The 19,812-nt window shown below is 38.9% G+C and overlaps 1 protein-coding gene across 3 annotated transcripts; it reads right to left on the bottom strand.

Annotated features, from left to right (window-relative positions):
* Window positions 1-5,846: 5,846 nt before the first annotated feature.
* Window positions 5,847-19,194, bottom strand: LOC111337865 (uncharacterized). Of its 3 annotated transcripts, none has more exons than XM_088749884.1 (9): window positions 17,482-19,194; window positions 13,442-14,491; window positions 12,692-12,839; window positions 11,962-12,317; window positions 11,053-11,273; window positions 10,162-10,454; window positions 9,454-9,807; window positions 8,593-8,746; window positions 5,847-7,648 (listed from the first exon to the last, which is right to left on the bottom strand). In XM_088749884.1, exons 1-9 carry the CDS (start codon window positions 19,169-19,171, stop codon window positions 6,413-6,415), a joined length of 5,502 nt encoding a protein of 1,833 aa, XP_088606010.1. In that variant the 5' UTR covers window positions 19,172-19,194; the 3' UTR covers window positions 5,847-6,412. The 3 variants fall into 3 exon arrangements, with proteins under 3 accessions (XP_088606010.1, XP_088606012.1, XP_022799969.2); XM_088749886.1 differs by having other exon boundaries at window positions 11,053-11,126; window positions 13,403-14,491; XM_022944234.2 differs by having other exon boundaries at window positions 13,403-14,491.
* Between the last annotated feature and the right edge of the window lie 618 nt (window positions 19,195-19,812).

Consider the following 19,812-nt stretch of genomic DNA (forward strand, 5'->3'; position numbering starts at 1 on the left):
TTGCTTCTCTTAGAACGATGTCCGATTGTTTTAGCGATCCAGCAGTTTGTTTTAAGAAGAATGCGTAGAATGCGTAGGAATACTGAGCGTACGTGATTCGGTTGTTATTTTGCTTTATTCAGCGGATTTATGCATTTGATTTAAGTGAATCGTTGTTCATGTAATAAAAAGAGTTTACAGTTCAGCGCATCTCAAGTTTTCTTTAGCTTCCTACACATAGTAAAGCGCGAAAGTTGACCTGCTTTTTGCCGAGTCTGTCGAATGTGGTAAGTGCAAATATGGTGCCATTTCAACTCAAAATCACAGAGATGTGCCAACCGTGTGCTGCAGTGTCCTCTCTGTTTGGTATCATCGGAATAATTTAACATGTACCATCCGTTAACTTTTAAGTTTTCTTGGAAGAAAATCGTAACTGAGCCAAGGCTCGAGCAGATAAATAAAAAATGGGGTTTGGAATGCTTTAGCCATCTCAGATCTCCCACAACAGATTCCTCATCTCTGTCCCCACCCTTACTTCATTAGACCCTCCAAGTCAGGCCCTCTTCCTCCTTCTCATACTATCAGTTTTGGAAGGATAGATTTCATGCTCTTATCATCGTAATTTCCCTTCGTTAAGCCTACAATCAACGTCAAGATCAATTGACTCACCATCTTTGACAGGTTCCATTTATCCGCAGATAACTCACAAATGCTAGTGCTACACTCTAAATCATTGACAACACCCCTTCCCCCTTCCCCCTTCCCCTTTCCCCTCTCCCCCTCTCCCTCATTTAGTGTTGACTGTGGCTCTAAAAGCTTATGGAATCACATTACATTGTTCTGAGGGATGGGGGCGCCAAGGGTAACTTAAGGGTAAAAAAGAGATAAAACTTAAATAATAGGGGGTTGAAAAGGTAAACGTATCAACAGTTTTGTCGCTGATTGTTGGTGCTTTTGCGGAAAACAATGAAAATTATGTTTGAATAGATTATTCGGAAAGTTTTTAAACCACATTGCTACGACTCGTGGTTTACAATCTTTTTTCGTGTTCTCCCGACATCCCGCGTGGTTCATGAGCCGGTGAACCGATAGAAAGTTTGGTTTATTGCTTAATTGCAGTTTGAAGTAAACTTCAAAATAAGAGTATCCCAAGAAGAAAAATATAAAAAAAAAAGAAAAAAAAAAAAAAACTAAAATAACAGAGCAAAGTAACACAGACTAGGAAGGCTCCTCTGATAGAGAAGGGAACACAGAGGCTTCATCAAGACAAGGAGATTCATAATAGTCTTTTGACTTTTCTTTGTTGTCGTTGGTGACTTCGTTACTCAGAAAAAGTTACCGACGTGTTCAACCCCGACCGATTATCATCAAAGTTCAATGCCCATGCTCAATCGTGAGGGAAGGGAGAGGGAGGGGGGGAGGGTTGTGAAAGCTGACGGCGCTGACCGCCCCTATCCAACTATACACAACCCCACGTATGTCAAGAGTTCTTCTGAAGGATGTGTCGTTAACAACAATCACTTTAATGATTTGGTCGAGCAATGAAATCAGTCAGCGTAAATCAGTCATTTATTTAAAGCAGGTTAAAAGGTTAAAAGCAACAGAGCTGATGTGGACTTACGTGTACATAATACAACTATGCTATAGTAATCAAAATGTTTAAGTGTAAATCAAAATGTTTGTAAATAGTTATCAATCATAAATGTAATCTTGGTGTAGATTATAATGAGAGTTACTGCTGTTATTCAATTAAAGAACATGAAATTACATGCAGTTTGTTTTCGTACATATGTTAGTATGACTCCCATTTGGTCTGGGCTAAGAAATCCAGGACTCGAATGTCCCAAGACAGCCTGTATATGATTTTAGCAGCACATGTATGTATATCCTCAAGTTCTTGCATTCATTAAGGGGAGCATGTGCCTCATACTAAATCGCAATGGATGATTGTGGGGTCTATACTAGTGAAATAGGCACTTTGTAATACATTTTAAGGAAGGTTCCAGGCTTTGTAAACTTTGATAAGAAACAAAAAATGGATGTAACAGACTTTTTTTTTTAAATTGAAATTATGACGTCTACCATAGGCTATTCCTTAAGACTAATTCAAGGTTAGAAATGAAAGTGAAGCTACCAACAAAGTTCAATTTAGTGATGTTATCAAATATTCGTAGTAACATTCTGAGCTTAGTTTAGTGCGGGTTTTAGGTCAAATCGTTAACTTTTTGACAAGTGTCGATCAATTCGAAACTTTAACATCCCTCTCGGGCTACCCGTGAGCATTTGAGATTTTGAAGACTGGTTCGTTCAAAATCCCTCCCCTGTATTCATTTGCCCCACACAAGGGACGGATTTGTTGATCAATTTTTTTGAGACTTGACAGTTCCAGTTCAAATTGCCCACCTCACATAGGCTGCAAGGTTCAAGTTCCCCGCCCCCCAGAACGAATGACAATCAAATACCTATAGGTTGCCCGGGAAGGATGTTGAGGCCTCCATTTGATCGGCGCATTATTCGGGAATAGACATTATCTTATGCTTTCGTTTTCACTTTCATTTCGGTGCGTTTTAGTGAGTAGAAAAGGCCTCTGAAGGTGCGCCAGGTGACCCCATTAGCATGAGAGACATGGGAGTCATTGAGGTACAATGCGTTCAGATTAGAATCAAGGCAACTTACGTACTACCCCGCTCCCCTGAATTGTTTGGAGCAGTGGTAGATACTGTGTACATCATTGTCATGATCATTCGTAGAGAACTGCATTCTGTTGATACGAAATAAAATCTCATTCAAGCTCGTTGTCACCGCGTGAAAAGTATTAATTATTTATTTATGCTTGTGTTGTATCACTTTACTGTATCGCGTACATGCAAGTATTACGTTCATGAAAAGAGGATTTTGCACGCGATCTGCGTTTTTCTTGTAACGGAATAAGTAATCAAATCACGAGACCTCTAACCAAACTCTCGCTCTTGGCGCGTTTTTCTTGAAACATCTCGGAAATAGTGTTAAGCCCTCGATCTTACCGAGGTCTGGAAATAGCGGGAACATTTTCCTTTCTTATTTATTACAAGAAGAGCGCGTTGATGTAGTTTGCTTGAGGTTCACGGAAGTCTATTTTGGTTAATTATTTTCTTACTTTTGTAACGATGAGTTATATTGTAATAGGTTCCTTATTTCGTTTTGTTTCTATTCCAGCATCCAATCGTTTTAAAACTCAATTGCTAAATCTGTCAAATGTTATACCATTCACTATAAGAATTCTATGGTTTCTGTTTCCAACGTCATATCTTCAAATTTCAAGATAGAACGGCTCTATCACGTTGATTTTGTTGATACTTTGTTTATGTTACTAGTGTTGCAACTAGATAGACAGATAGAACATGAAAGAGAAAAAATACCTAACAGCCGTGAGCCTATGTTACTCTATTAGCAACTGCAGAATGAGATGGTAATCAATTATAAAACATCAAGCTTCCAATTCAAAATAAACATTTTAATTCGCGAATCTTTCCCTCCAGTTCAAAATCCAAACTAGATGTGAGAGGCTGTTCATGATCAGTTTCCTTCGATATCAATTTTCTAAGGCAACACCGTTAATGGTAATGTGACTCCCGCGACTGGTAATGGATACTTTCTTAGTCAACATGAATATATTTTCTTACCTATGCCGCGTCGTAGAGTCACCAGCAGTGCCATTGTATCCTCCAATCAAAAGCCGGTACTTGTCAGCTTTGTCTGCCACTTTAAAACTCGTGTACTCAGCGTGCGTGATGTTCCCTTCAAAGTCCTCCAGGTCAATTCTCAACATGACATCTTCAGCCGTTGTTAAACGGTGAAGATTTTCGTTTCCAAGCTAGAAGTCTTCTCCCAGGTTTCCAAAGCCGTTTTTGTAGAATTCCCATTTAAGATAGAAGTCAACAGAGCCGTCCAAGCGTTTCTGAAAAACGGTCCAACGTGCACCATCTGTACTCATGAACATAAAACTTGGATTGGTTTGCCACCATCTCGATTAATGGTTTACACGCCAGTAGAATGGAAGCCATCTTCAAACAATTGAGAACAGCTTTTTGGTTCTATTGGGAAGAAAAAATGAACCTATTCTATTCAAGACTATTTTTGTATATGATAATTATTGGTTTTTTCATTCCAAGCCAGCGAAATATAGCTACCGCAAGTTTTTTCTGTGAAGCCATGCTTACACTGGCATGGAACACTGTCACCTTGATATTTGGGAACACGTAAACTATGATCACCACATTGGAAACTGTCCTCCTCACATGCACTCTAGTGAGAAAAGGCGTGTTAAGTAACCTAAACATCTTTAAGTCGAGCGAGTTTCTTTCTTTCAATAGTACATGGATATTCATACAATAGGGCACCTGTGATAGGTTGGGAGGCAAACAAAGTGTATGAGACTGGATACAAGTCTCGTTCTGAGGGAAAAAGAGACCCCGGATATGGTTACCAGCACGATAATGATGATGATAATTGTCACTAAATAGTAATAATTGTCACTGCTACTCGCCGTCGCAAAGTACAGCAACGACGCAGCTCAACAAGGTCGAACCGAAAGCTTACAATGGCGCCTCTGGCAGTCGCTATACGGTCCATGTGTGACCTTGGAGCACAGCTTAAATCCAGCTGGAATTAGCTGTATGTTGGTTTTTGGTGAGGGAGGAAAACCGGAGAACCCGGAGAAAAACCCTCGAAGCAGAGTAGAGAACCAACACAAACTCAACCCACTTATGGCGTCGGGTTCGGGAATCGAACCCGGCCACTTTGGTGGGAGGCGAGTGCTCTCGCCACTACGCCATTCCTGCTTCCCTAATAATGGCGATGACTATGGCTATGACTATCATTATTTTAATCATTATCCTTTTTATGATAATCGACGTTGGTTATAGCCGTGGGCTGGTCAACTTTATTACAAGGTGGGACATAACAGTCCTCCTTTCCTTTTGGGTAGCAGAACGTGACCAGCTCACAAGCAATATTTACGTCTAAAGAAAAGCTAGAAGGCTCTTCACATAAAAATACCACTCTATTTCAGCCTGATTCATGAACTCTTTAATAGCCTATGAGAATATATTTATCGCAAAAATGATCTCAAAATTCTTTGAAACATTTTTCATTTTTTATATTGTTAGTCGAGTCTTTTTCCCCTGACGCCAACATCGGACAAATTTCTATCACGATTATTGATTAACTTTCGTCAAAAACAAAAAAAAGTTTTTCGTTTTTGACTGCATCAATGAACTTTTTTTTACTCATAGGGAGACGTTACAGTGAAACTGTTTCAGTGTAAATGGCGAGTCATTATCAATTTTCATAGCAACATAACAAACATTATCATAAACATAATATTGTTTATGAGATGATCAGAACACAGGAGATGGACGAATACATCTGTTTACAGGCTGAAAAGAAGTTGGAGTGAGTTCAGTGATGTAAGGAAACTAAGTAAACAATGTAGGTTTCAATTCTTAAGTTCATGTTTAAAAGTTATTCTTATATGGTAAGGTATCCTGATTGGATCTCAATTGGTCCGCATTTTGCCATCCGGACGGTTATAATCTCTTGGTTTCCACGGAAACGGTTATAAGCCTTGTATTTTTGTTCGAGAAGCCGGCCAATTCAAAATTTCCTCGCCTGGATTGACAGAAGGTTCATAGTCTACGGGGTAAAAGCCGTGGATTGTTTCCAAACTTTTTTCAAACACGATCGGCCGTCGATCGATCGACTTTCTAAAAGGTTTTACGATCGGCCGTCGAGTCTTTCTCAAACACGATCAGCCGACGAAGAAATGAGAAATTGGGGAGAGTGAAACGAACAATTTCAAACGATCTTAACTTACGAACACTCATGAATACATCAAAAGTAAAATTTTATTCCAGTGGTCATTTGTAATTACGATTATTTTGGATGTTGGCGAACTGACATACAAGCGTTGGCGAACTGACATATAAGCGTTGGCGAACTGACGTATAAGCGTTGGCGAACTGACATTAGTCGTTGACGAAACGACCTCGTGCGTTGGCGAACTGACGTTGGTGAACTGACACGTTGGCGAAACGACCGCCGGTAACCAAATAAAAAAAATTTTGCCGAGTGCCATCTAATAAACTACTCAATAACCTCGCTTGCTCTACCCATGCTGAGGAATATTGGTATTCGGGAGTTTTTGTGCGTACCTCGCTGCGCCATTTGCAATATTACTACGGTCTAAAAGTACTATTTTCTTCGTTATTAGAAACATGATTTACTTCGTTATTAGAAACATGATTTGCTTTAGGCCTCAATGAATATTACAGTAAAAACTAACCATCTTCATGGACTATTCAATTGTATTGAAATCGTTTTGAAAAAGTGTGACGTATGGAATACGGAATGTAAGAAAGAATTAAAAACTACGAAGAAAGACCAGCCTTATCAGTTACTCTACATTATAAACCATGTTTTTCATCTTTTTCACAAGATCTTCACATTGCGTATCCCAGCTGTATTGCTTCCCATAGGATTCACGTAGCTCAAGGATCTCTTCGAGGCGCTGTTCGTGTTCAGATTCAGTCGCCTTGATTCCCTCTGCCCATTGCTTTGGATTTTCTGATTCGACAATACATGATTTGCCAAATTCTAGGTCTTTTATGGCTTCAGCAAACCCTGAATTTCTGCCCACTAGAACTGGAAGACCAACAGAGAGAGCTTCAAGAGCAATGAGACCGAAACCCTCAGCCTGCGATGGCATGAGGGCTAGATGAACCTCACCCAGCAGTTCCTTCATTTTTTCCCTGCTTTCTACAAATTCCCTGACGAACAACTGCTTTTTATCGATACCGTATTTAAGGAGCTTTCCTCTCATTTCGTCTTGTTTTCCATCATGAGTACCAACAAATACAAGACGGAAAGGTGGAAATTTCAGCTCTTTACTTGCAAATGCTTTGACAGCAATATCATAACCTTTTAGTTCAAAGTCCTCCGGATCAGCGCGACCACACAACAACACTTTGAACTCGGAATTTCTATAGGAAGCAGGTTGCAAACTTTCAAATTCTTTGAAAAGTCCTGGAGTGAGAGTAAAGATATTTTGATCCAGGAGGCTAGAAGAGTAAGCATTTCGCAGTTTGGATCCCACTGTTACGACAAGATCCGCAATTTTACAGAGGTCAAGCTCATTGCGCTGTTTCTTCCTTCCTTCATAAATAGGTTGGTCAGAGTCTTTGAGGGTACCAAGTTCTTCAGGATAAGTATGTACCACTTGAATCCATTTACAATTGCTGGGAGAAGCTTGAAATATTTGTCCTTGACGCCCAAGTTTCTGCCCATGACCAATCACGACATCCGCGTTAAGGTCAGGCGACGGAAAGTTTAACCCATCACGAGGATCATAGGCAATGAGCTCCTTTGCTTCAAGAATAGTTACGTTATGTCTTTTAGCCTCTTCCTTGTGTTTAGGGTGGCAAGCATTCTTGGGGACAAACAAGGTGACCTCCAATGAGGATTGCTTTGCTAAGTTGATGGCAAGTTCCCTGTTGAACGTTGACAAACCACCGGCAAGTGATGTCCACTCGTCAGCTAGAAGAGTAACCTTCAACCTCTGTGAAGTATGAGGAAGACGAAGTTTCTGGGATGCCACTTGTGACGTACTAGGTGCATTTAACCGAGGACGAACCTATAAAGAAACACAGACAAATTAATGGCAAATAAAAGTGTTCCAATCATCGGGAGTTCATCAGAGTGGGAGAACTTAATGAATTTGGGCTTTTTAAAAGGATCAATCGTCTAAACGTTACCATTATTTGTCAACTAAAATGAGGTGGTAAGCAATGGGTTGTTTCATTCGTGACGTTTACGTAATTGGAGACAAAGAAAGAGTAGTAGTAATGGAGCTGTTGTCTTCACATACTTGGGCCTAGTGGCGTGTGTTTCTTTGGAGAACACTCTTGAGAGGAAGTGACTCAAGCATTCAAGGTGCGAGCCTATACCACAAAAATTGCAAATTTGGATGGAGGAAAATGGTACTGCTCAAGTTTTCTATCAACTGTTTCATAAATCGATCATGGCAAAATGGCGAATATCATGTAAAAATAGCGTGTTTTCCTTAAAGACGCTGGGTCTTTTAATTACCGCGTTCTTTGTAGCTCCCATTGCGTGTCTACATTTGACGTCAACATCCGGGACATCGACAATGTGCTTTGTCGAAAAAAAAAAACTACTCTCCATGTTTACAATCGCATTATTTTGCAACCAAAATTTTGAGTTAGGGTCACTCTGAATTCGAAACAGTCAGTAAGTTTTATCATATTTTGTGTGTTGTGTAATTTCGCTTGCTGAAGGTGTAGTAACCTGCCTTATAGCCTAATTGGATGTTTACTTCGCTTGATTACTGGAACATTTGTGGATTTTTCAATGGAATACTTGTAAATACATGGTTTAGTTTTTGCTTTCGAGTCTTGCACTGATGTGGTTCTGCAAACTGTGTAATATTCTTTTTTTTTCTAAAATGTTGACTTATCTTAATGCCGTGATCGCAAGATAGTTATTTGAATTTACGTCTACTTCACCGTCGACGTGTTCACCTTCATCTATACGCAAGTGGAGTGCAAGGGGAAATACCTGTTCTATGTCTTCGGATAGCGGTATTGAACATAGTACTAGGGAATCCTCGTTATCCACACTAGCCGGACATTTTTGAAAGTCCACGATCAGTTTCGTCTTGTCTTGAATTGTAACACAGATATCTTTGTGGACTGGTCCTTGACGTCCAAACCTACAGGTAGCACACAGAAGAAAATCAAAATAGACAAATAATATAGAAGAGAAAAAAATACAGGAAAATGGCTACGATTTTGTACCTACTCTTCAAATACTGTTCGTCCAATCCCCTTCCTATTTGAAATTTCTTTTTGGTTTGTTTCTAGTTATAGAATTCAACAATTGTTCTAATGGGAATAAGTTCGGGTGCTATTTTAATATATTTCAGTTATCGAGACTTTATATATGCAGCAAAGTACAGATATCGAGAAGCAGCTGGTCACTCTGTTTCACCTCAAAATTTAAACAAAGTTTGGAAAGTAAGACATTTATATGAAAATCGATATATTCTAGAGTACGTGAAACAAAATAAAGCTATGAAATTACCTCAGCCCACAAAAAAGTAGTACAAGAAAAAAAAAAGTAATAACAGGAACAAAAAAAAAAATAAAGAAATACAAAGAAATTAAAAGCTATAAAAATGAAACAACATGCAAAGACATAAAAAAAGCAAAGAAACAACCCACGAGAACAAATTAACAACAACACTAACAAAAAGAAGACAATAATGAGAACACGCCGCTCTCGTACTCGCCCTTTTTTAATTCCCCAAAGGTGCATGGATGAATATGATCATTTCGAGACAGTTCTGTAATAATGATCGTTAAACTTTTTCAACTTAACATCGATTGAGAGAACCAACCAATCAGTTAAGCTACTTACGTTAAAAATGTGTCTTGTCCTGCTCCTTGTAACTTAAATCCGTCTGAAAGAGACACTTTTGTCCTCTCACCGTTATAGAGTGGCTCGTCTGAGGTCCCTCCTCCTTGAAAAATCACTTTGATGTTGGATAATTTTATAATTTGATACGCATCATATCTCAAATGAGTAGGGAAGCAAACCACTTTCAAAATGTAACTCGTTGGTACTGTATCAGCAATGCGCACGTGCAAGAAGGCTAAAAAATCTGCTCTTTGCTTCGCCATTCCTTCGCACAATCTACTGGCCAGAGTCGTCAACTGAGATGCCGTGCCGATAACATCGCCAGTGAACTGCCGGAAGAATACCAGCCAAAATCTATGGAGGAAAAATTGCGTTTATACAATGAAGAGACCCAGTTCTCCTACGCCACTCAAGGAAAGGAGGCACTAATTTCGTGACAAGCAAGGACTACGATTGCAAATGAGTCCGAGTTCATAATCAATGTAACACAATTCCTATTTTTAAGACCTCAGTCACTAGCAATGGATGAGGGCTAAACGACAACTTCTTTTGAACCATGAAAAGTTCACCTTTCGCCTTTGAATACTGTATAGAAAGGGCGCAATATAAACAAGGAATTCATTCATAAGGAATTCATTAAAAAAGTGTCACATTCTCCTTTTGTAGTAAAATCCTTTGAGTCACACAATCCACCAAAATTAAACTTACCGACAGAAAGTTTTGACCTGGAATTTTACTATTCCGTCTGTAAGGAAAACTGGAATATCCAATTGATCTGTGATATCAGTCCACTGTACGGTCTCCTGTGTTGATTTGAAATGTAAGACTCTCCACAGACCTGAATGCGCGTTTACAAGTTCTTTTTTACCCTCAAAGAGCGCCAGTGGGACGTTGATTTCTGCTGGTTCCAAGAGCTCCTCATCATGAGAGCAGGAAATGTGAAGAATCGGACCAACCAACAATTCCTCCCTATGCTGGTTAATTTTTGGTGGTTCCTGTGCCTGTGTTCAAGGGCAAAAACCCGTAAGGTTAGACGTTCATGTTGATGCAAGATAATCTAATAAACTACGCCGTCCTGTTTTAGCCGGGTCAGCAGCCCCTTTTAGCTATTCAAGTCTGACCGTGGTGCAGTCTTTAATCTAAAAATTATAATTTAAAACAGAACGTGCACTTTGTTGTTGAAAGCGGCAGTGAAGCTGTGGGCACAGACTTCTAACTAGGATAAACCTGCATTACATTTGTACTCAGCGTGCGATGTGATTATAACCTCGTAGTTATTACTTCAGAAAACAAAACACCATGACAATGATTTTGACTACAGCGATGAAGACGAATTTACTATGGATTGCAAAGTCAAAGTTCGAAAATCAGTAATGTTACTGCGTACATAGTAAAAAGAAAACACGTCATAAAAAGAAAACAAAGACAGGGTAATCATGCTTCCGATTAAACATAACGAGAAGTGGGTTAAATAAACCCCTCATAATGTATGCAGTATCTTGAAAAACAGGTTACATGCTATCAAGGTAATGGACAAGAAAACCTGACATTCAAAAGGTGATGTAAATCACCCTTATCAGATACAAAAGAGGGTTTTACCTTTAAAGTCAAACGAAAGTCTTTATCAGCAGAAACAGAACTCCAAGGAAGAACCACGTTAACATTTGGGTAGTCTGGAAATGTACAGGTGAATTTAGGGACCACAGAAGTTGGCTTGAAGAAGACAAGAGATTTGAGGCGCCAGATTGCCGCGAAAGAGGAAAAGCATGTTTTTTTGAGAGTAGCTTCGGCAAACTGGCACATCCAGTCAGGAACGCGTTCTGCACAAAAACCAGAGATAGTCATTGTGTTAAGAAGACGTTAACGAACTTGAGCGCGCGCGACTCGCGTGCGCGTGCTTTGGGATTACGTAGGTTAAAATATCGTAAGCAAGTCACTCTGACGTTTTTATTTAATGACGCGTGCAAGTTTCTTATAGAGGAGTTGAAAGTTTTTGAGTAGATCGTTTTGAGTTCATCGAGTGGCAATTTGTTTGGCGGTCGTTTTCGTTTACCGTGAGTTTAGCGTTAAACGTGTTGGAATAAACGTGTTTGTTGATTTCCATTTCGTTTCCTAACAAATGGTAAATGACGTGGTTACATGATGGCTACCAAAGCGATACCCCAATAAAGCAATTAAAGGGGAAATTTTTCTAAAGAGACTGTGGTACTGCATCGGCAGAAGTGTTGCTAGATATTTTGGTTTTATCAACTGAATTGATAATGCAAATTGGCCACCACAAAGAGTTTCTGAAGCCAACGGTTCGAGCATTTTCCCTTCGTCAGAGCATCCCTCACTGGAAACATCAGCAAATTCATATTATCAACTCAGTCAATAAACCAAATTATCCGGATGAAATGGCCTACAATGTCACCATTTCCCAAGTCAACGTTGCGTCCCTGACTAATTACACTCTCACGGATCAGGCCTTAAGTGATATAATTTGAACAGCAGTTCTCTTATCAATACCTGATGGATGCCAAACATTCCTTGTCTCCAAATCCATCCATTCATTGTTTTCTAAATCAACCAACTGCTTAATGACCACTTCATATCCCTTGAAGTTAGAGGCACTGTGCAACAAAGCCACGGAGATGCTTCCTGGAGCATCCTCCATGAACTCTAGATCTGGTGGACCATCATGTGATAGTTCAATCACATTGCTTACCAAGACCTCGTTACTTCCAATGGGAGGGGACAGGGCTCGAAGACTCCACAACGAACAAGTGATCAACAAAGGTTCTTTTACAAAACCTGGGAAGAAGGTGATAGACGCACCAGCTTCTGGAAGATCCCATGTATCTCCCTTGTTTGTTATTTCACCTCTGAAGAAGAAATGAACTTTGATTTTCGAAACGATCAGTCAAGTAACTAAACGCTGCCAATTCAATCCACATAACTGATGTATTGCAACAACCAACTGATACTACATGTATAAATAAAGCGGTCGAACTAAATTTTGACCAAGATGAAGCCATTTCATTGTAACGTAATTACAATTTATGGAAGTTTGCACTGAAGCAAGGTAATCAAGTAAATGCCCTTGGAATCTGGAAGTGGTACATGTCTAGTATCTCAACAGATCCTATTTTCATAGCAGCCCCATCGTTTCCTCTCTCTCTTCATTAAACCTGATACCATCCAAAGGTCTCAAAATTAATCCCAACGAAAAAGGCTACTCTGAAAAACAATAAGTTACCTTCCTATTTGAGTCTTTCTCTTGTTCGCAGGGATGGTGTCCAGCATTGTATCATCTTCATCTGTTGAGTCAACTTCGATCTCCACCTCTTCTTCAGTATCATCCTCATCTCCATATTTCGTTTCAGACCTTTCGTCCCCCTCAGAGGCTGTAATTTGTAGAAGATTTTATAAACAAAACAAACGTTTTGAATAACATCCATACTTTGTTTAATAAGCACAATTTTTGCTGTCATTCAATTCACGAAATTCTTCCATAGGAAGTGAAGTCTTAAATCGTGAATTTAATCTGCGAACCGGACTGTTTCCTTTTTTAAACAGGTAAATGGATTCTTGGTATGTGGTTTTTCTGCTGGTACAGCGATGTTGTTTTCAAGGATTGTGGAAGCTTTTAAATCTTGATCGATATATAAGAATAAAAAGCAGTCTAAATTCGGTTCAGCAAAACTTTCTTATTGGCAAGTACACGCGGGTGTTCTTTTCCTTCGATTATCAAAGATACAGAATCTGTTCGATTTACTCTAAATACCATTGATCAAAGGTTCCGAATTAATGGTTCTCAACCTCACTATTCTAATTCAGGGTCCAGTTGTTCAAAGAGCAGACAACACTTTCCAACCGATGAATCGCTGTCCAGAGGATAAGTGAAAAACATAGAGCACTATCCACCATTTGAACAACTGCCGCCAATAATATTATAAACTTTCTTTACCTGAGTGGCATGGAACACTCTGGGACTGGTTAGACTTACCTCGAAAGTCTTCCTTTGCGGCGGTATACCTCTCATAGAACCATTCCTTTTCTGCTTTGTACTTGTTTACAGACTTCTTGTCACCAGCAAGTTCCAAAATAGTATCGATGATTTCTCTGTTGTAATCATTGAAACCAAACGGTTGAGAACGTCTCTGTCCTTCCCAGAAACCTTTACAAAACTCGAAAGCTTCTTTTATAAATCTCTCTTTTTGTTTTCTTTCTTTCAGTAAATCACACATATCCGTAACACCATTGATAAGCTTTCGCCACACTTCGCTGTGGTTTCCTGGCTCAAGTGTCTTCTCCATCTCCCATGCTTCAAGGAAAAGCTTCAAGGCTTTTTTGTACTTACTTAAGTTTACCTGAATTACTGCACGCTGGAATATACTACGCACAGTCAGTGGGTGATTCCCGACAATCTTCATCCTTATGTCGTAGGCCTTATTTGCAGGTTCAACTGCTTCTGAGTGCTTCTTTTGTTTCATGAGGGCATTAGCAAGATTTCTACAAAAGTGTGCCTCGTCCCATGATCCTGAAAGTTTTAGTTCGTGCAGGAGTTTCAGCGCAGCATTGTAATACTCAATTGCCGTTTCATAATCTCCTTGACCTTCATACACTGTGCCAATTTGATTCTTATACATTGGCATGTCAAAGTGATGTTCAGAGCCAGCCAGTTTCTCTTGCATCTTGTAAGCTTTAAGGTAGAACTCAAGTGCTTCCTCCAGCTTGTTAAGACTGTACTGGCAGTTTCCAATAGCATTATAACACCGTGCCAGATCTGTATGCTCGATTAAAAGCTTCTCAGAGAATGTTAAGGACAACTGCAGGCTTGCAAGTGCTTTCTCGTGGTCCCCATTTCTCCAAAGGATTTCTCCTTCAGAGTGCAAATAAAATCCTTTGGTGAGCTTGAATGATTCAGTGGATTCGTCTTTAACTTTCTCTATCGAACGGGAAGCTTCCCTCAATACTTCAAATGCCTTTTTTGTTCCATGGACATCTACAGCTTGCTTTGCTTCCCAGCACTTTAGCTGCGCCCGCCCAAGAGAACCTTAAACAGGTAAAAAAAACAAGAAAATAATAATTGAAAAAATGCGTGTAAATCATTTTCAGTCATAAGTAATTTCTTATTGAGCTAAGGCTGGCGCAGGATGAGGTGCATAAAAGCATGGGTAAGATTTTATATGTTTGTTTTAATTGTTTGACTCTAACACGTCGAAGTGTCCCCAATAGCAATAAATTCAATTTTAACATGAAATCAGTCTAAGGGAACGGAAAATGAAAAACCGAAAGATTTCAATTCGCGGATTTTTCGTAAGATATTTAATTCTGTAAAACAAAGATAGATACAATATGAGTACAATTTGCCTCGAAATTCCGACCATATTGGGGCCTAACCATAGTAGACATCCAAAATGGAGCGGAAACCAAACGAACACAAAGAATCGTGAATTAAAACGAAGGGGAAATAGTTTGCTCAAATATTTGCAAAATTCTGTTTTACGGTAATTATAATCTGATCAGTTGAGAAAGTCTCCCGTGGATCGACTTGCTTTGAAAACTTAGACCTCGTGGTCTAATTGTTACATAGTTTATACAAAAAAATTCCTTGAAAATTACTGCACTTTGGCACGACTAAAAACTCATTAAAAATAAATACAAATCATAAACACTTTATACCATGTATCTACGATCCATAAACAAACCTGGCTCACTCTTACCCCATAATAGCTTATATAGTCCTGGACAGAAAAGTTAATTACCGGGAAATTTTTAAGTAACAGCCTTAAATTTCCCAAACCAGGAAAAAAATTGTGGCAAATGAGAAAATGTTGAAACATGAATGGTCAAAGGATACATGTTAGCCTTGTGTGGTCATACCCTCCCCCCCCCTCCCCCGAGTAACTTCTGTTTCCCCTTGGGAAGGGGCTACAGCTGCACACAAGCTAGATACAGTATACATGTAGGAGGGGGACAATTTGTAGTGGACTCTATCAAAAGAAAGAAGCATGTACTAATTGTAGGTCTACAAATATGGTGCAGAAATCTAACAGAAAGGAGCTTTACGTGGAGAAAACCAAATAAAAACCTATTAATATAAATACTCTAAACTACTTTCAAGTTTTTCATAGTAAACATTAATTACACATTCCTTTGGAAAGGCTCACATATACATGTATACCTGTATTTCCAAGTTTGTCTCTATTTTGATTGATAGTAACCCTTGATGATAGTTGTGACTGTTTTGATCCCCATGTCTAGTAAAACCTGACAATTTTTGGCAACTGAAATTGTAGCAATAGTGGCTATATGGAAAATTAGGAACCTGGAATGAGAAGCTGGAACCAGAACCAGAGTAAACTGAAGTGTTATTGACAATATTATTACTCTAGCATGACTACTCAGCTCCAAATCTTATAATATTATTCACGTTTCCTGATTGCCACTTTGCCTTGCATCATCAGTTTCTTTAAGAAGATGCTGGCTCATGTCTAGAATTTTTGTTACACTGTTTGGAGAACATGGTTTTCATGTTTCGCAGTTTCTCAGGTTCTCAGCTTCTAGTTCCAGGTCTGTTTATAATAGTCCTTGATTTAGCAACCAGCTCTGTTCATCAGTCATACATATACATGTATCTCACTCATTTTCTGACATCTTTGGTAATTATTAATATTAAAATGAAATAAACATTTCAAAGATATAACTTAATTAATATAATCAAAAGATGTATATATTCTCCTTTCATTTGGTTTTTAAAAAATTAAGTCTCCACATGTAATGGGTTCTCAGACATCAAAAGCCACATCACAAATGTACCCACTTAACATGTGTAGTTAGCTCAATTAGTTAGAGTGCCAGATTGTGTTGTGCGGGAGGTCGAGGGTTCGAGGCCCAGCCGGACCAATACTCATGGTCTTAAAATAAGTGAGGCGAATTTGCTACCTTCCTATAATCAAGAAATGGATAGATATTCTAGTCTTCTTGGATAAGGATGAATAAACTGTAGGCCCCATCTCCTGCAGGGTTAGGGGTTGGAGACATTAATTTCCCATGCAAGAGATTACTGTGCCGTGGATGTCCTCCCCTGGGGTGGGATGGGTGGGTATTGGCCCTGAAAAGCCCCTATGAGGAGTGGTCAATTAACCTATATATGTATATATGTATGTATGTACAAGTATGTATAACTTTTAACTGCTTTAAATCACAGTCAAGCATCATAGAATATAAAAAAAAAAACACAATTATACTAAACTCCACATCATACATCTCTACTATCTGAAAGCCTGTTCAATGCCAATTTACAGACCAACTTATTTAAAAAAAACGATGTATTCCTTGTATCACCGAAGAAACATTTTTTTTTATTTTCAATTCAGCAGCCCTTGATTTAAGGGCTGCTGATAGAGATATATAATTTTATACCACCACAAATATCTGTACAAGTCATGTAATATTTGTCTGCAGACATAATATCTGTTCCAAGAAGAAAACATTTTTTCAAGAGCAACACTCAAGGAAAGCTGTGAGCTCTGACGGAAATGTAGAAAATATCCAAGGAGAAATATGCGAACATAGCTTTGCACAAAATAGTGGCTATATTGGTAGATTGTTCTACTGAATTGCAATGTCTGCAGATCTTCAAATATTTTGATTTTGTGTCAACAATTAATTTCCTTCACATAGTCTTTTTTTTCCTTTTTTGTTTTCAATGACTATCCATACAGAAAAAGTATTAACTCCTGTTCAACAGTGATAGCCTGAGAAAATTTATGCATCAGCACTTCTGGAAATACTTTGTTTCTCTATCTTTTTCTCAATTTCAGAGGTGTCCGGATAATTCTCCTGATAATTTCAAGTAAACTTTCATTTTATCACTCTAATATGTTCAAGAATTTGAAAATAATTAAATTCTGCAGAGTGCCATGCCAGCACATGGGCTGAAATGCAACAGCAATTCAATGCAAACCAGGATACACACTCAAAAGGATCTATAATTATGGTTGTGTGAATCATGAGAATTGCACACACAGGAACACTCACCAGTTTTTCCATCATCTTCACACATCTCAGCCCAAGAATGAAACAGGTTTAGGAGCTTGCATTCAGTCACCATTGCACAGAAAAGTGACGCAATCAAAGCATTCTCACGGAATTCGCCTGGTAATCTGAAAAATTCTGGCTGTAGGGAGATGTCAATTGCAAACTCATAATTTCCTCTGTTTTTCTCAAATAAGGTAAATGCTCTGACATAGTCTAGATCTATGAGTTTAGCAATTTTCTCTATCCTGGACATGAAGAGTTCATGAAAACGTGCCTTTGCCTCTGTGTAAGGGGTTTGGAAGGTTTTATCAGCCTTAAGACTGTCGGCATACTTCTTCAAAAGTGGGTGAATGTCATACTGTGCGCTGTTGTCCTTCTTCTCTGCAGTTACATTTTCATCAACTTCAGAAAGAATTCCACTTGCTACAAGTCCCTCAAGCTGTAAAAATGCTTCTGATTGGCTGATATCAAGGACTTTAGCAGCATCAGCTTCTTTAAAGGGGCCATGAAATAAAGAAACTGATACTGCAGACACCTTTAAGATGTCTGTTGGCAGGGTGTCAAACATTTCTCTGATTGTATACAACTGCCTCTCATCAATTCCATCTTCTTCAAACCTAATTGTTTTTTCTTTGCCATTGTCTCTAACTTTTGACCTTTCCAAAGTGGAAACTTCCCCTACATGAACATTACCAAGAAAATCATCCACAGTTTTTCGTTCATGTTGGAAAATAGCAGCAAGACCTTTCAGAATAAGTGGAGCTCCATTTGAGATTCTGATTAGTTTTTCTTTTTGATGCTCTTTAACATCAAACCTTCCTTTGTGAAAAAGGAGTTTCTCTGAAAACGAATGGTCAAAGGACATCACCTCATAGTTTTTCACTACTTGGTTATCTTTCAATTGAGTCCTTGATGTTAATAGAAGTTTTAGTGTTTTCTGTTTGTTTCCTTCATCGAATCGCGTGAGTAATTTTAAAAAATTATTCAGCTTTTTCCTCTCCTCTAATCCTCCTTGTCCTGAAACTAACTGCTCTTCTAAATTATCAAGCAAAAACAGAACAGGACGATCTTTAGAGGTCAACGGTCGAATCTCGTCGTGAATTCTTGTAACAACATAATTCAGATCAACAGAACCAACACGACCAGCCATTTTCAGGGAATTCATAATTCTGAGATAAATCGCAATCATATCTTTTGCATCTCTAAGATCGAAGACAAAATGCTGTCCCCGCCATTTTGAACAAACTTCTTCCGCAAGTCTTGTCTTTCCAACACCGGCGGACCCAAACAAATTTATAATTGAAGTTTTTGCCGTAAGCATTTTGCTAATTTTCTGAATTTCATCCTTCCTACCGACGAAGTCCATTTCCGGATCAGCTTTTGTCAGATAGGAGGCTTTATATTTATTAACAGCTGCATGAATGCTTCCTTCTTTTCTGCATTTTGGAGCGACAAACTTTTCGATAAACGTGAGTTTGTGGTCAGACACATATCCATACTTCTCAAGAAGTTGTAAACCGGACAACAAGTCTTGATTATCCAGCGAGTTGAATTTTCCTCCATAGTTCTTCTTCAAAAGCTGCACAACAGTTTCTGATTCTGTCGGATTAAAATTTAAAGATACATCTTGGAAGAGTTGTTTCAATCGTGAAGTACTTTCGATTTCCATAGCTGGAACAACAGCCGCCATGTTTGATTACGTTTGGATACAGCTGACCATAGACTAGGGGCGCAAAGAAAAGTCACGCGATCTCTGCACGCAACTCGGAAGTCTAGTCCCACATTTTAATAAGAATTCAAAAGCTCCTTAGAGACGCCTCATGCATGTCTTAATTATTCATGTCTTAATTATTCAGCTTGTAAAGGAGATAACGCTTGAAGACGAGAAGGGTTACCGAAATTTTTTTCTCCCCTCACAAGATCGGGGAATTTCAGCAACTTCTGAAAATACAAGTGATATCAATCCTTAATGTTACTCGGCCCCATGCAGTTACCTATACTAAGAGTTTTACCTAATAAAATATTCTTCTCTTGAAGGGTTGTAGGACTATTACTTTAGGGGAAAGATTTTGCCGCCGAAACATCCCCAATGTTTGTTTACCTCAGGCACTTGCTCTGACCTGACCTTGTAATTTTCTACCAGCCAATCAGATACGAACACGAACGAAGTTGTTGCGTGACAAGTTGCGAGTTTGATGAAAAACGAGCAACAAAGCTAAAATTTGTTGCTCAAAGTTGACCCGCGCTCTACTTTTCGCAACAAATTTCCTCAACCTGCAACAAATGTTTTTGTTGCGCGACAAGTTGATCACGCAAGGTGAAAAACGAGAA

Source organism: Stylophora pistillata, chromosome 2 (assembly GCF_964205215.1).
Source record: "Stylophora pistillata chromosome 2, jaStyPist1.2, whole genome shotgun sequence".
NCBI classification, from domain to species: Eukaryota; Metazoa; Cnidaria; class Anthozoa; order Scleractinia; family Pocilloporidae; genus Stylophora; species Stylophora pistillata.

Excerpts from the sequence above, each read along its gene's own strand:
- LOC111337865 (XM_022944234.2), bottom strand. The coding sequence starts at position 19,171 with ATGGCGGCTGTTGTTCCAGCTATGGAAATCGAAAGTACTTCACGATTG. Across the intron at positions 9,808-10,161 it reads CAGGTCAAAACTTTCTGTCG|ATTTTGGCTGGTATTCTTCC; the intron begins GTAAGTTTAATT and ends TTTCCTCCATAG. Across the intron at positions 7,649-8,592 it reads TATCCGAAGACATAGAACAG|GTTCGTCCTCGGTTAAATGC; the intron begins GTATTTCCCCTT and ends GTTTCTTTATAG.